General features: G+C 39.0%; 1 protein-coding gene across 3 annotated transcripts in view; it reads right to left on the reverse strand.

The window, feature by feature from the left end:
* The window catches only part of LOC124777444 (leucine-rich repeat-containing protein 1-like), a 139,024-nt gene that overhangs the window by 85,552 nt on the left and 37,378 nt on the right, over nucleotides 1-16,094 (reverse strand). For all 3 annotated transcript variants that reach the window (XM_047252856.1, XM_047252855.1, XM_047252857.1), the window contains one exon: nucleotides 15,004-15,237. In XM_047252856.1, coding sequence (XP_047108812.1) covers nucleotides 15,004-15,201 — 198 coding nt within the window. In that variant the 5' untranslated portion in view covers nucleotides 15,202-15,237. The remainder of the gene's footprint in view (nucleotides 1-15,003; nucleotides 15,238-16,094) is intronic.

Below are 16,094 nucleotides of genomic sequence, written 5' to 3' on the forward strand. Positions count from 1 at the left end.
AGCCGGGTAACAGATAGAGATTACAATATTTGAAACTGTAAAAGAGCCTGGTGTAGAGCAGGATTACATCCAGAAACAGGGATTTTCAATGTCAGGCCTTTTGGAGTAACTCCAAGGGACAAGCAAGTTTCCAGAAATAGAGTGTGGGACCTTAGTTTTGAAAGCACAAAGGCATGTTTTTGAAAAGAATGGATGTAATATGAGGTGGGATTCTTCAAGGCAAGAGAGGACAGTTTGGAGTATTAGAAATTGTGAGAGTGGCAAAAAAACTGGGAAAGTCATGAAGAGAGATAAAATTTTAAAAACTGGGTAACAGAAAGATAGAGTCATACAAGAAAACATAAAATACTTTGCTTGGCAATTAAATTAATGTGGGAGATGGCAGTAGAAGTCAATTACAGCAGTTTGTCAAAATACAAACACACAAAAACATGAAAGAATTATGTATAATCTAAATAAGTGGAGGGTAGGGAGGGGGGGGAGGCTGTCAAATATGCGAATAAATCGGCGAAAGATGATCGGGAGGAGGCCATACAGTGTAGTGAACCGTAAATTGTAATATACAAATACATAAACAACAATGGAACCGGTATATGTAAATAAAAATGCACCCACCTACAACACGTTGATATCGGTACTAGAAAAGATGCAGGGGCAAAGAGTTGATTAATCCTGGTGATACAGGTAAATAAACAAACGGATTAGCACATAAGGTAGAAAACAGACACCAATGAAGATTGACAAGAAGGTTTCATAAGAAAGAGCAATGGTCACATGGGTTAACATAAAACGAAAACTATAAATTTTTGACAAAATAATGTAATTCTATAGATAAAAAAACCTATTCACCATGCGGCAGCAGAACACACACATGAAAGAAGTTTACAATTACGCAAGCTTTGGAATGTATTAATCAGCTACTTTGTCAAGACCATGGCTTCCTAAAATCATGCCCCAAAATGAGATCTATTCTGTCTGAGATTTTGCCCACCACACCTAGAATATATTTTCGTTGTGCTACCAATCTCTGCAGTATTATTGTCAGACCTTATGATCCTTCTGCAACTGTCTCCTTACCCTATAGCTCCTACCCTTGTGACCACAGCTACTGCAAGACTTGCCCTATGCACCCTCCTACCGCCATCTATACCAGCCCTGTAACTAGCAAAACATATACTATCAAAAGGAGAGCCACATGTGAAATGACATGTCATATACCAGCTGTTATGTAAACACTGTTCAGCCTTTTACACTGGCATGACTACCACCAAATTATCAGTTAGGATGAATGGGCATAGGCAGAAGGTGATGAATGGGAACATGCAGTATCTTTTTGCAGAGCATGCTCTACAACATGACAATCATGATCACAGTGCCTGCTTCACCACACGTGCCATCTGGATTCTTCCCCCGACACCAGTTTCTTAGAACTCTGCAGGTGGGAACTATCGCTATAACATGTCCTTGCTTCTCGCCCACCCATCTGGCCTTAATTTACATTAATTTCTTCCCGGTCAGCATTTCTTCACAGTAACTACTGCTATCTTCTCTCCATTTTAGTTTTCTTTTCATTTTCTTACCTGACTAGTTTTCACTGTTCTCCTCCCACTTCAGTTATGTATAATACACTTAGCTTCTCACTCTTATTAACTTGTGCATGATGTTTAAGCAGTAACCTCTGTCTTGCATGTTACCCTGTCTTCCAACCTTTAAATTCTCAGGTTTTCAAAACTCATATGATGCAGCTCCCAGCAATTAGTCTTTCCTTCTCATCCCATTTGGTAAATCTTGCCTGACTCATTCTGTGTGACTTTTCCAAAATCTACTCCTTCTCCTAGACCTCTCCAGTCCTTTTCCTTCTCCCCTCTTCCTTTCCCTTCAACCCTTCTGCGTTAAGAAGGAGTGACCGGTTCCGAAAGCTTGCCTAATTATAACCTCCTTTTATGTGTGTGTTCTGCAGCCGCATGGTGAGTAGGTTTTTTATGTATCCAATTACATTATTTTGTCAAAAATCGATTGTTTTCATTGCTATAGTCACTAATAGTGGTTCATATGTATTAAAATCCTCCAGTCATTTGGAAAAATGTATTAAAGACACACAGCCTGTTATACGGATGTGTGACTATATGAAATACATGTAGCTAAAATGTGTTGCACTGAATGTGGTATCCACACCTTCCTATATTCATGGGTTACCCTGCCAATGAAGGAAATTGTATGGTACTGGACAATTTTCCATCCTTAACCTGGTGGGCATCACTCCCTTCCATCGGACTGGCTGACATTTATGGTACATTTGACTTCCTGTAGTAGTTTGTTGTTAAGCACATTACACCACTCATGTTCCCACTGGTACATGAGCCCTCTGTCTGACAATGAGATGATGGCAGGAGGATGGAAAACTTGAACTGTTATTTATGGCCGAAATTTACATTTGAGTTTTATTCCATTCCTCAATAGTGTGTATTGTGGTGACGGTTGTGTGAAGTATCAATACTATTTATCCTCTCTCTTCCACTTTAGATGATCTGCTGGAAGAACAACTTCTGCATAGTTTTATATAAGATGAAAAGTATCTAATTTTACAATCATCTTTATTACATAATATGTAAGAATGCAAAATGTTTGACTAATCTTAGAATTTTGAGAGTAAGTCATTCCATGATGGGTAATATCTTTCCTATTCCATGTTCTGCTATACAGGGGTGAAGGTTTCTGCGACATTTTTGCACCAACTCCACAAATCTATACAGCAGTTTCGATATATTAATCATGGTAAGGATCACACTGATGATGTAGTTCAGCCAGTCATAGTGTTTCCCAAGTTTTATGGAAAACTCGATAGTCTGCAACGTGTAGCCTGTGTTATTGAACATAAATTTTAATTTCTGTGACACTTAAGGGTTGAGGATGATGCAGCGGCTGGTCGATACCGTTGGATCTTCAAGGCCTATTCGGGTGGTGTCTGCCTGTCTGAATTCATTTAAAAATGTGTACTGATTACAATGAGACATGGCTACTCCACAGTTTACACATGCAAGCTGAAATAGTCAGCTAAAGGTGTATATGAAGGCATAAAACCTGTCAGGCTAGAGATTTTAAATGCTGTGACACTATTTCCCTGCTCTTCAGAGAGCAGTTTGACAGCAATATAATTAATCCATTCTCTCAAACAAACCAATTCAATTTGTTCTGTTGATAATATGTGGGTTTTTTCTTGTCCATAGCCATATTAAAAATTATATCCTCAAACAATGAAAAAAAAAACCACTTAAAACTAGGCAGTTTCCTGGAAAAGCAGAAATAATCTTGCTTGAAAGAAATTATAAGAAATACTACATTATCTCGGGTGAAAGAAAGTTGTGGGAAGGATGTGTTGATTTTGCATGAGACTGAACATGTAATTTTTTACATCTACAACTACAAGCCACTATACAGTGCATGTTGGCGGGATACTTTGCATCAATAACAGTGATCTTCTGTCTTATATCATTCATGCATTAAGCAAGGAAAAAATAACTGTCTACGTACTGCAGTGGTGCATGTTCCCTTTTACAAGACCAACAAAAGATGTGTGTACGAAAAACGTGACTTTAATTAGCAGCAGAGTAAAGAGCATCTACTGTGACCAAGTTTGTTGGAATTTATGTGCAGATATGAAAAATAATAACATGGGCACAGCACAGAAAATGACAATGAATGCATAACTTGGACTGGCCAGTGATGGTTGTTACACAGAGTCTATGAAATGTTATCTGGAGTTAAGTAGTAACTTAAGGTTTTGGTGAAGCATTGAAGCATCATATATGAACATGGATTTTCTAAATTTAATCCAGCAATGAACAGTGACTTCCCTTGAACTTTGTATATTGTCATTGCAAAAGCAAGACACGCAGGAAACTGTCGTCAACTGAAAGTGGAGGGCAAATCTGTACGATTCATTGGAATGTGCAGATCCAGGATACCTTCTGCTTTACATTCGCCATTAATTATTGTTGCCGTAATCACATCCAGCATTTGTTTTTTCAATGGAAGTCTATTTGACTTTGTCATTCTTTGGAGCTTAGATGGGTGCTCGCATAGGCAATTGTCGTTCCAGGAGTTTGGAAAAACTTTCTTTTCAAGATGGTGACTGAAGTTGACAGAAGTTCAGTGGAAATGATATCTCCTGTGTTTCACAAAGAACTGGAAGTTTGTCATTGCCCGTATCCATAAGTTGGTTGGCAAATGTTTTTGCAGAAACATCTCCAAGTAAATGCGCATTCATATTAGCCAACAGTGTTATTTTCTTCACACCTCCAGGGAGCCGAATTCTTCAGGCATGCATTCAGCTTGTGTGGTGGTGTTGATATGCTCCAGTAGCATCCAGTGGCAAGTTACAGCAAAGTAGATAACATAAAACCTGTCTAAAAAAAGTGTATGAGGTGTGGTCAAAAAGTAACATGAATTTTTGTTTTTCAAAAGAATCTTTATTTATCCTTCAGCATCAACTTTGTCCCCTTCAAAGTAATCACCCCTCAAATAAAACACACTTGTGCGAGCATTTTTTTTGATCGCTTTTGGAACCCATTGTCATTGTGTTCAGCTCCTCAACAAATCTGTTTTTATGTCATCAATTGTGTCAAAATGGCGTCCTTTCATGGTTCTCTTCAGCCTTGGGAATAGAAGGAAGTCACATGAGCCATGTTCAGTGGACACAGTGGCTGAGTCAACATAATGAGCCTGTTGTTTGCCAAAAAATCATGCAGGAGCGAGTGGGAGCATTATCATGACGCAATTTCCATGAGCGGTTTTGTCACAGTTCTGGTTGTTTTCCTCAGATTGCTTCATGAAGACAGCACGTAACTTCCAGGTAGTATTCCTTATTGACAGTACGGCTATAAAGTAGGGACTCATGATGCACTATCCAATTGTAATCAAAGAAAACAGAGAGAAGAATTTGTTGAATTTTTTTCTGTTTTGGCTCTTCAGATAGTTTTGCGCTGGGATAACTGGGCCTTGGTTTTGACATCATACGCGTACACTCATGGTCTGTCACCTGTTAATAACCTTCTTTAGAAGTTCTTGATTTTTTTAACTTCATTCAGCAATGCCTGAGCATGTCTACGTGATATCATTTTGGTCAAAATTCAACAATTTCAGAACAAACATCGCTGCTACATGTTTCATGTCCAAAACATCTGAAAAAAAAAAAGATACCTGGCATGAGCAAAAGAATATGCCAATATCATCAGCGACCCCTCTGATAGTGATCTGGCATTTTCCAAAATCATTTTCTTTATGTTTTCCACATTGTCATCAGTAACTGATGTGCCGGAGTGTCCAGAGCTGTTATCATCTTCAGTGTCTTCTCGGCCCTCTTTGAAATGTTTATATAACTTGTTAACTCTTGCCTTTCTCATAGCTCATAGTATATTTTCATAAAGCCACAGTTAACATTTCAAATGCAGGGCGGCGCTTTATTCCAATTTTCACACAAAACGTAATGCAAATTTTTTATCTATCTTTTTCAAAAGTAAAAATTCACTGCTGAAAACACATATAACCTTTTCAACTTTCAACTATGAACCACATATTCAAAACAGCTGAAAATTCAAATGTCCATCAAGAACAGGTGTAACAATAAGGTAAAAAAAAATTCGAAAATTGGATTTATAGAGCCCAAAAAATTAAAAAACTCCCCCGTTACTTTCTGATCACACCTTGTATGTGCCAACTTTCACTGGTGTCAAAGGCTATTAATTTCAAACAGATGTACCAACATCCATTTTCATACAAAGATTTATCTATTATATTTATGTCAACTTTCTGAGCCGCTTGAAAATAACCTAATGTGAAGGCTGAAATTGACAGTGGACACAATAAATTTCTCAATAGCAACTGCAGCAGTTTTCATTAATTAAATTGCATTCAGTCACATTTGGTTCACAGGTTGCTCACTAGTTGCCATCGTTTCTTTGATGTTTCAACAGCGGGGCACATACAAGATTCATTTACTCTCTTATTCAGCATGAGTACTTGTTTCATAAGTGAAACCAATACATGTAGCAGCAAAGTTTGTTCCGAATTGTTGAATTTTGACCAAAAATGACATAACACAGACATGCTCAGGCATTGTTTCGTAAGTGAAACAAATCTGTCTATACATATTAATGTTGTCTGTGTAAGGGTCACAGACTTGGATGCAGCTGCCACACGTGGGTATGAGTGCAAGCTGGCATTATCATGGAATGCTGACGACCTGCGGTGTCAGTATACGACAGACCCACAGTGCCTCACACACAAAGTAGTTGCATCGTGTTGCTAGCCACCTGCACAGGCAGAACAGTTTCAAACGCCCGTGGTTCCGATGCAGATTTATATCTTTTTCAACTTACAATGGAGTACTGACAAACCCTTATTTGGTCGTGGCGGAACATCAGACACAGTTATGATGGGTCGGCATAGCAAGGACGTTATTATAAATGTATTCATAGAAATAAAGTGGTGTTGGCTAATAACTCGTAGTTTGTGTATTTCTGTACTTCATGGACACAATTCCCACAATAATCCTGACAAATACCAAGGGAGACATTCAGCCAAGGATACGAACCTCATAATGCCTTATATCTGCTCTTTAGTGCTTAGCAGTTTCATAGTAACAGTATAGAATTGAACACATAATCTCAATGTTTCCTTCCATTAGCTAGGTGAAAATGCTTGTGGAACAGGCACAAAATAATATAAATGAATTGAGGATATCCCTAACAAATTGTTCACGTGTTTTTGTTCACTCTTGTTTACTTAAGTTCACACTTTTATTGGCCAGACTTTACAACATGGAAATGAAATTATACGGTTCGTTCAGAGAATGCGCAGATGTCACAATGTCAGTATGTAAGATCAACAGGAACTGGACAGGCACAAGTGCTTCAAGCTCTTTTTTAGTTCTTACTAGTGACTGGAGTATTCATTCACCTGAATTGAAGATTCACTTATGTTACTTTTCTTTATCTTTGACAGAAAATCTCATGAATTTAGTTCAACTTTTCCATCCTCTTCTTCAATAGTTTTAGTCAGACATTCAGCATGATGACTCAATTTACTTGTGACACTTATCACAGAAACAGCTGTACTTCAGGTGCCAAACAATGAAAAGCCATTTTGGGCTGCTTGTGCTTGGGCAAAGCTGCCACACATTTCACAAAAATGAGTGGCATCTAGTGGTTATTGACACAAGTAAGGATGTGATGCAGTCAACACCTAGTGGTTATTGGTAAATGCTGTTGCCTGATAGAGCAACAGGCTGGTCAGTCGGTTTTTTTTTTCTGTCTCAGACAACTGAAACCACAATCTTTTTGTTGTGCCTATCACAACTCAGCATCTCCGCTATATGGTGAGTGGCAACTTTCCTTCTCTCACAATGTCATTAACAACTTGTGTTAGCCTGTGTTGGCTTCTACCAATAATAGTTAATAAGATAGTAAAAAACTAGTATCCGCATTGGCAAGAGACCACACCTTATACAACCAGACACATTCAGCCTAATTGTGGGACTTATTCTAGGTATTTACATTGATGATGATTGACAGCTGCTTGAAGTTAGATTGAAATAAATTCACTGAATGCGAACAACATGGCATCAGCTGTATTAGGTACAGATGTTCTACCTGTTGCTAACATGTGAAAACTGGCACCGGACCAGGACTTGAATATGGATTTCCCACTTATTACAAGCCGTCACCTTACCATTAAGCTATCAAGACAGTGTGCCATGTGGGAATTTGGGGTCAGTCTAGGAAGCGTGCACAGATAGCCTAATGGTGAGGCGACCATTCACAATAAGTCGGAAATCTGGGTTAGAGTCATTATGCTTGTCTGGTGGCTTTAAAAAGTTATGTGCCCAATAACATCATGAGAAAAATTAGTGTGTCAGCATCACAAAGCACTCCATTTGATTACTTTAAAAGTATTGGGATGCTTTAATTCTGAGGGTTTGCTTCCAGAGGTATTCAAAAATTCCAAATTGCTTGTTTTGCCAATAAAAAGACTGAAAATAATTAAATACTTTTAGAATTGATAGAAGCCTAAAATAGCTGCAGTTGCAGGGCACTCAAGTCGAGCACAAAAGTAAAACCACAGGGAACCATAGGAGGCACTAGCATAGTTTGGACTGCTTACAAAGCATTTTTACAAACACCTGGATACAGTTATGGACTTGTGGAGGAACTTTAAAGGAAGTTACCAATAATGGAGCAGCAGATGTCCAAGAAACTGATGCTTTTAAGTGTGCATTGCTTGTTATGTGTCTTTTTCTTGGAATTTTTCAGGTAGACATAGTTTTCTATTTCTTCGTATATGTCTATAAAGTATCTCTTCTCCACTGTATGAAGAAAGGACTGATGAATTAAGAATGTTTTTGATACTGTACACTATGTGCCTCTCTTGTGCACAGCATTGAAAACAATCTCAGTATTCTGATGAAGAAGGGAACCTTATGGACATTTATGTAGAATTAGAAATCCACACCCACCTGAAAAAATCCAAGGAAACAACAATTAATGATCAATGCACAACTAGAAACACCAGTTTCTTGGACATCTACCACACTATTAATGGTAACTTCCTTCAAACTTACTCTGCAAGTTCGTAATTGTATCCAGATGTTTTTAAACATGCTTCGAAGCAGCACACAATGCAGTTAAGCTACATTCATTAACGCCCTTGAAACTTCCCTGCGGATCAATTTTTGCATGCTAGGGGACATAACCTTACACTCTACTTGGATCCCCAGTCCACTGCAATTATGTTACATTTTTGTTAATTCTAAAATTATTTTTAAGCTTCTATTGGTAAAATCTGCAATTTGATATTTTTGAATTTGTCTGAACACAAATACTCTTAACAATATAGTGTGCCCATACTTTTAATGTAATAAAAGGGATTGCTTTATGATGCTGACACACTAATTTTTCTTATGATGTTATTGGGCATATAACTTTTTAAAGCCACCAGACTTGTAACTTTTTTTTTATCACTTGACTTTGCTCTTGTACAGCACAATGTAGGTTTCTATATTCTATATGCACTTATGCTGTAAGTACGTAGGCCTTGTTTTATCCTCTTCTATTATATACAAGTACAATATTTATGTATTTATCATATTTATGCCAGTTTGCAGAACATATTGAAAATGGCCTAATGTAATGGCCAAAACCTGTAGTGGACACAAAGCCAACAGCAACTGAAGCAGTTTTCATTAATTAAATGAACAGTTGCACAATCAAGGACACACTCATAACACGGAGAAACTAATAAATGAATTTTTTGAAATTCATTTCCTGCGAATTCCTCAACATCAGCTGTATTAGGACCAGATTTGCTTCCAAATAGTGACATGCTGGACTGGGACTCGAATCTAAATTTCCCACTTATCTGGAGCCACCATTTCAGCTAGCCGTGCACACTTCCTGGACTGACCCAAACCTCCACATAATCCTGTCTACATCCTTATTCTGTAGTCCATATCGTTCATCACTTAATGCAAAATTCCCACAACAGAGAGAACAAGACAATAAGGAATCGACACCAATGATGTTATCAACACGTGCCATGCCTGGGCGGGCTTGTCTCATTCTCCCTGTTGCAGGAATCCAAGTAACTTTATGTGCATTAGATGATGAATCTACATCTACACCTACATTCTGAAAACCACCGTGAGGTACAGAGCAAAGGGTACATCTCATTGTACCAGTTATTACGGTTTCTTCCCATTCCATTCATATATGAAGTGTGAGAAGAATGATTGTCTGAATGCCTCTGTGCATGCAGCAATTATTCTGATTTCTTCTCACAATCCCTATTTGAGCAACACATAGGAGATTGTAGTATATTCCTAGAGTCACATTTAAAACCAGTTCTTGAAACTTTGTTAATAGACTTTCTCGGGATAGTTTATATCTATCTTAAAGAGCTTGCCAGTTCAATTCCTTCAGTATCTTATGACACTCTCCAGCAGATCAAATAAGTCTGTGAGCATTCATACTGCCCTTCTCTGTACACATTCAATATCCCCTATTAATCCTATCTGGTATGGGTCCCACACACTTGAGCAATATTGTAGAACTGGTCGCATGAGTGATTTGTAAGCAATCTTCTTTGTAAACTGACTGCACTTCCCCAGTACTCTACCAAGAAACCGAAACCTACTACCTGCTTAGCCATGACTGAGACTATGTGATGATTCCATTTCATATCCCTACAAAGTGTTACACCCAAGTATTTGTACGAGCTGGCCGATTCCAACAGTATAATGGCATGTGACGATGACCTCCTGTCGAGTAGACCGCTCGCCTGGTGCAAGTCTTTCAATTTGACACCACTTCAGCGACTTGTGCGTCGATGGGGATGAAGTGATGATGATTAGGACAACACAACACCCAGTCCCTGAGTGGAGAAAATCTCCGACCCAGCCGGCAATCAAACCCAGGCCCTTAGGATTGACAGTCTGTCGGACTGACCACTCAGCTACCGGGGTCGGACATTCCAACAGTGACTCACTGATAATATAGTTATAGGATACATTTTTTCTTTTTGTGAAGTGCAAAATTTTACATTTCGGAACATCTAAAGCAAGTTGTAAATCTTTCCACCACTCTGAAATCTTATCAATATGTGACAATACTTAGCAGCTTCTTTCAGACAGTACTTCATTATAGATAACTGCATTATCTGGAAACAGTCAAAGGCTACTATTAATATTGTCTGCAACGTCATTAATATACAACATGAACAGCAAAGGTCTCACCTGAAGTTACTTCTACATCTGACAATGATTCTCCATCCAAGATATCATGTTGCATCCTCCCTACCAAAAAGTCCTCAATACAGTCACAAATTTCACTTGATACCCCATATAATCGTATTTTTGATAACAAGTGTAGCTGTAGTACCGAATCAAATGCTTTTCCGGAAATCAAGAAATACTCCATCTACCTGCCTGCCTTGATCCAAAGCTTTCAATAGGTCATGTGAGGAAGGTGCAAGATGGTTTCACATGATGGATAATTTTTGAATCCATGCAGTTGACAAAGAGGAGGCCATTCTGTTCGAGATACCTCATTATGTTTGAGCCCAGAATATGCTCTCAAAATTCCACAAAAAATCCATGTCAAGGATACCGGACAGTAATTTTGTGGATCACTACTTCTACCCATCTTGCAGGTGGGTGTGACTGTGCTTTTTTCCATGAACTGGGCACAGTTTTCTGTTCGAGGGATATACGACAGCTTATAGTTGGAAGGCTGGCTAAGTCAGCCACAAATTCAGTATGGAATCTGGTACGGATTCCATTGGGCCCTGGAGCTTTGTTCAATTTTAACAATTTCAAATGTTTCTCAAACCCACTGGCAGTGATAAGAGGATTAAATTGAGTCTTCCTTCAAAAAGGAACATTTGAAACTGGAATTAAGCTTCTCAACTTTTGCTTTGCAACCCTCAATTTCAGTTCCTGTCTCATTTGCTAGGGACTGGACACTAATTTTGGCACCACTAACAGCCTTAAAATATGACCAGAATTTCTTTGGGTTTTGTAAAATATCATTTGTCAATATTCTGCTATGGTAAATCACTGAAGGCATCATGCATTGCTCTCTAAGCAACCACATGAATTTCATTTACCATCTCTCTGTCTATAGCTCTATGCTTTGTTTTACATGTATTACGCAGTAATCTCTGTTTCTTTAGAAGTTTCTTTACAGTGACTGTATACTACGGAAGTTAGTGGACTATGAGACAAGGAAGCAGACACTGTGACACAAGAAAGTTTGGGTATGGGTAGCACACATGAATAGCTGAAGTGGTTAAGGCGACCACCTCACCATAAGTGGTAAATTCAGGTTAGAGTCCCTATAAAGCAGAAGTTTTCATATGTCACTACTAAGTAGTAGATCTATACCTAATACAGCTAATGTCAAGAAATTCACAGTCAGCAAATTAATTTTGAAGTACTTCATCCAGCGTTGGATCATCAATAGTGTCTGTTCTTTGAGACATGCATATCAGCAATAAATGAAAGCTGTTCGCTTACACTCTACCACCATTTACACTGAAGTATTGTTACTCAAGTATTGTCACTGGTGCTGATTCACTAAATGTTAACCAGGCTTAAAATATCTTTGCTGTAGTGACCACATATTCAGAATTTAAAGAATGTAACGGAATACAGGGCATTCTTCAAAGATGTGCTGCGTTTTGAAACAGGTTGGCATTGATCTCTTCTTATCCCTAGTTTATTATCCAAGATAACATGTAAATGGTTTCTGCCCTATTATACAGGATGTACATAAAGTCTGGAAACACTTTCAATTATTTATTGCACAAGAACTAAGCATTGTACAGATGTCATACATATTACATTTTGAAGAGAAACTCTGAAAGTTTTTTTTTACAAACATTCAAAATGCGAACCATCAGTGACCCAGCAGACGTCAATATGGTAATCGAATTCTAGCCACACCCGTCCCAGCGTGGAATCATCGACTGTGGCAGTCCCTTCCCATATTCTCTCCCGGAGCTCTGCTACATCACGTGGTAGAGGCAGTACATACACCAGATCTTTAGTGTGTCCCCACAGAAAAAAGTCACACGAAGTGAGATCTGGTGATCGGGTAGGCAATTTTGAAACAACTGCCCCTTCTGTAGCACGGCCGATCCATCGATGCGGCAGCGCTGTTTTCAGGTGCCCATGAACTTCACAATGAAAATGGGGTGGACCCCATCCTGCTGAAAGATGAGTGCAGAGTCCGATTGCATTTGAGAACCAGCCATTGCTGCAACATGTCCAAGTAGAAATATCCAGTGACAAGAGCTCTCGGCAAAGAAGAATGGCCTGTACAGTTTTCAATGTGACAAGGCACAAAAAACATTTAGCTTTGGGGAATCATGCTCAAATTCAATCCATTCGTGTGGATGCTTTGTACCCCAGATTCGACAATTATGCCTGTTCACTTTCCCATTAGTATGAAAAGCGGCTTCGTCACTAAAAATTAAGCGATCAACAATGCCATTTCCATCCTCATTAAATTGTTGCAACTGCGAACAAAACTCGAAACGCTTGTCTTTGTCGTCATCATTGAGCTTTGCACTAGCTCCAGTTTGAATGGTTTCATAGACAGCTTCTGTCACAGGCCTTTCCACGTCATTGGAGCCATTTCAAGTTCACGGGATGCACGACGCACCAATTTCTCTGGGCTCCTTATGAATGTCTCTCGAACGCGCACCACATTCACTTCACTCACACTGGGACGCCCGCTTCTCTTTGCCGAGCACAAGCAACCTGTCGTAACAAATTTGTTGTGCCAGTGATAAATGGCCTTCCTTGTTGGTTGCATCTTACCCTACTTGGTTCTAAACATCCACTGAGCAGCTTTAGCACACTTGTTTTTGTCGAACTCCAACACACAGAAAGCTTGCTCAACACCTGAACTCACCATGTTTGTGACTGGCGCTGACTATTGGCAATTACCAAACTACAATGTGGTCAATCCCAGGAGCGGAAAGACTTACCTTAGGAGGAAAAAAGGACAGGTATACACTCGCACACAACACTTATCCATCCGCACATATACAGACACAAGCAGACATATGTAAACGCAAAGAGGTTGGGCAAAGATGTCAGTCGAGGCGGAAGTACAGAGGCAAAGATGTTGTTGAATGACAAGTGATGTACGAGGGGCAGCAGACAGTGTTTGTTGGTAATGAGGATCACCCTGTAGCTAAACATGCCTTGGTGCACGGCCAGCACATCTTGGCACAGTGTTACACCGTCCACGTTATCTAGATACTCCCCACTGACACCAACCTATCACAACTCCGGAGATGGGAACTTGCCCTTCAATATATCCTCCCATCCCCATTACCCACCAGGCCTCAACCTCCACTAATTTCAAGTTGCTGCCCCTCGTACATCATTCAACAACATCTTTGCCTCTGTACTTCCGCCTCGACTGACATCTTTGCCCAACCTCTTTGCCTTTACATATGTCTGCCTGTGTCTGTATATGTGCGGATGGATAGGTGTGTGTGCGCGCGAGTGTATACCTGCCCTTTTTTCCCCCTAAGGTAAGTCTTTCCACTCCCGGGATTGGAATGACTCCTTACCCTCTCCCTTAAAACCCACATCCTTTCGTCTTTCCCTCTCCTTCCCTCTTTCCTGATGAAGCAACGTGGGTTGCGAAAGCTTGAAATTTGTGTGTGTGTTTTTTATTGTGTCTTTCTACCAGCGCTTTCTCGTTTGGTAAGTCACAGCAAAATGACATCTGTATGATATCTGTACATGTTTGGTTCTTGTGCAATAAATAACTGAAAGTGTTCCCAGACTTTATGTACACCCTGTATACGTCTTTAGCAGTAGATTTGACATTCCCTTCTTTAACTCCACATCTCACTTCACGTGTTAGTGACAGATACCAGATGTAGTTGTACTAACATTTAATTCCATCACTGAAAAAAATCTGATCTATTTCTAGCCAAATGAAAATCAAAATATTATAGTTCAACTAAGCTTGAAAATAAATATATATATTAGCAAATACTTGATGAAAGGTTCCTTTTTGTGAAGCTTATGTTAATACAATTAGCAAATTTATTAGTGGTTGAAATGGCTCTGAGGCACTACGGGACTTAACTTCTGAGGTCATCAGTCCCCTAGAACTTAGAACTACTTAAACCTAACTAACCTAAGGACATCACACACATCCATGCCCGAGGCAGGATTCGAACCTGCGACCATCGATTTATTAGTGCTTTATTAAATTTCTATATGTTTTAAAATGGGGCACATGCACGAAAACACCCACTGGTTTTGAATATGTACTGAACACTTGATGGAACACACAGTGAACAACAAATACCTATGTATTAATTTTCATACAGATATGAAAATGGTACGAAGGCCTGTAGCACAACCATCTTTTAACACAGTACAATTTATTGAAGAATCACGTTAACAAAATGATAACTTACTTCAAGTTCTGTATCAATAATGCTGACTTCTTTGGCATTCTCAAGAGATGAGGATTCAAAAAAATTATCGGAAATAATATCTGAATATTTGGGGTCAAGTGTGAGAACGCAGTTCACAGAACAATCTGTTGATAGTGTGTCGTTTTCAACTTCATTATCTTCATGTATCCTGTGAACACTATCTTCTGATGGACCCATTACGCCTCGTATATCCCAAACTGTCACATCAATCACCTGTAGAAGGAAGATAATACAAAGATAAATTATTAATTAGGAGTGCACTGCTAACAAAATAGTTCTGCAATAAAAACATTATATTAAGAAACTAATGAACTTAATATTAACAGCTGCATTCACTGAACTGTACTGGGTGTGGTCTTCCTCATACTTTTGAATTGGCTAATCAAGGTAATTCCATGAGTACCTACACTTTTGTATGACCTCCAAACCATGGTGCAACTTGTGACTTTTCACACATAAAAATCACTACCAGGGGTGAAAGAAGCAAAATGTGGGAAAAAATTTGAAGATTGAGGGTTAAATATTTGTGGTCTTACACTTAAGCACTACGCTACACAATTAATCTCTATACAAACATAATTAAAAATGATCAAACTAACCATCTTTAAAGACTTGTGGAAGTATCTGAAACACTGTTACAACCGGACTTTGACTTCTCATGCAGAAACCTCCCTACTTCCCCTCCCCCGTACACACCAAAAAACACACATAGGTAAATCCCTCCACTTACGTTCTACGTCAATGGCTATGTATGAGTACTAATTCAAAGGTCTTTGAGCTCAAATTCAATCCCAGCCAGTGATTAGATTTGGTTTATTGATTCACCCTATCAACAGCCTTGTCGAAACAGCAGAGGAGCAAATACAAGAACTGGAAATGATCAACAGCGTGATGATACCAAAGGCATTGAAAAGCTCTACAACACAGACACATAAGTTGTATTCACACGAAATGTGGCTTGTAATTCCACAGATAAAGATGTCATATTAGTCTTCTGTTATGATCTATGGCAAGAGGTTGCCAAACAGGAGGTAGCCGTAAGAAAAATATTGCATAACCAATGAAAGGGT

The sequence above is a fragment of the Schistocerca piceifrons genome, chromosome 2, assembly GCF_021461385.2.
Source record: "Schistocerca piceifrons isolate TAMUIC-IGC-003096 chromosome 2, iqSchPice1.1, whole genome shotgun sequence".
NCBI classification, from domain to species: domain Eukaryota; kingdom Metazoa; phylum Arthropoda; class Insecta; order Orthoptera; family Acrididae; genus Schistocerca; species Schistocerca piceifrons.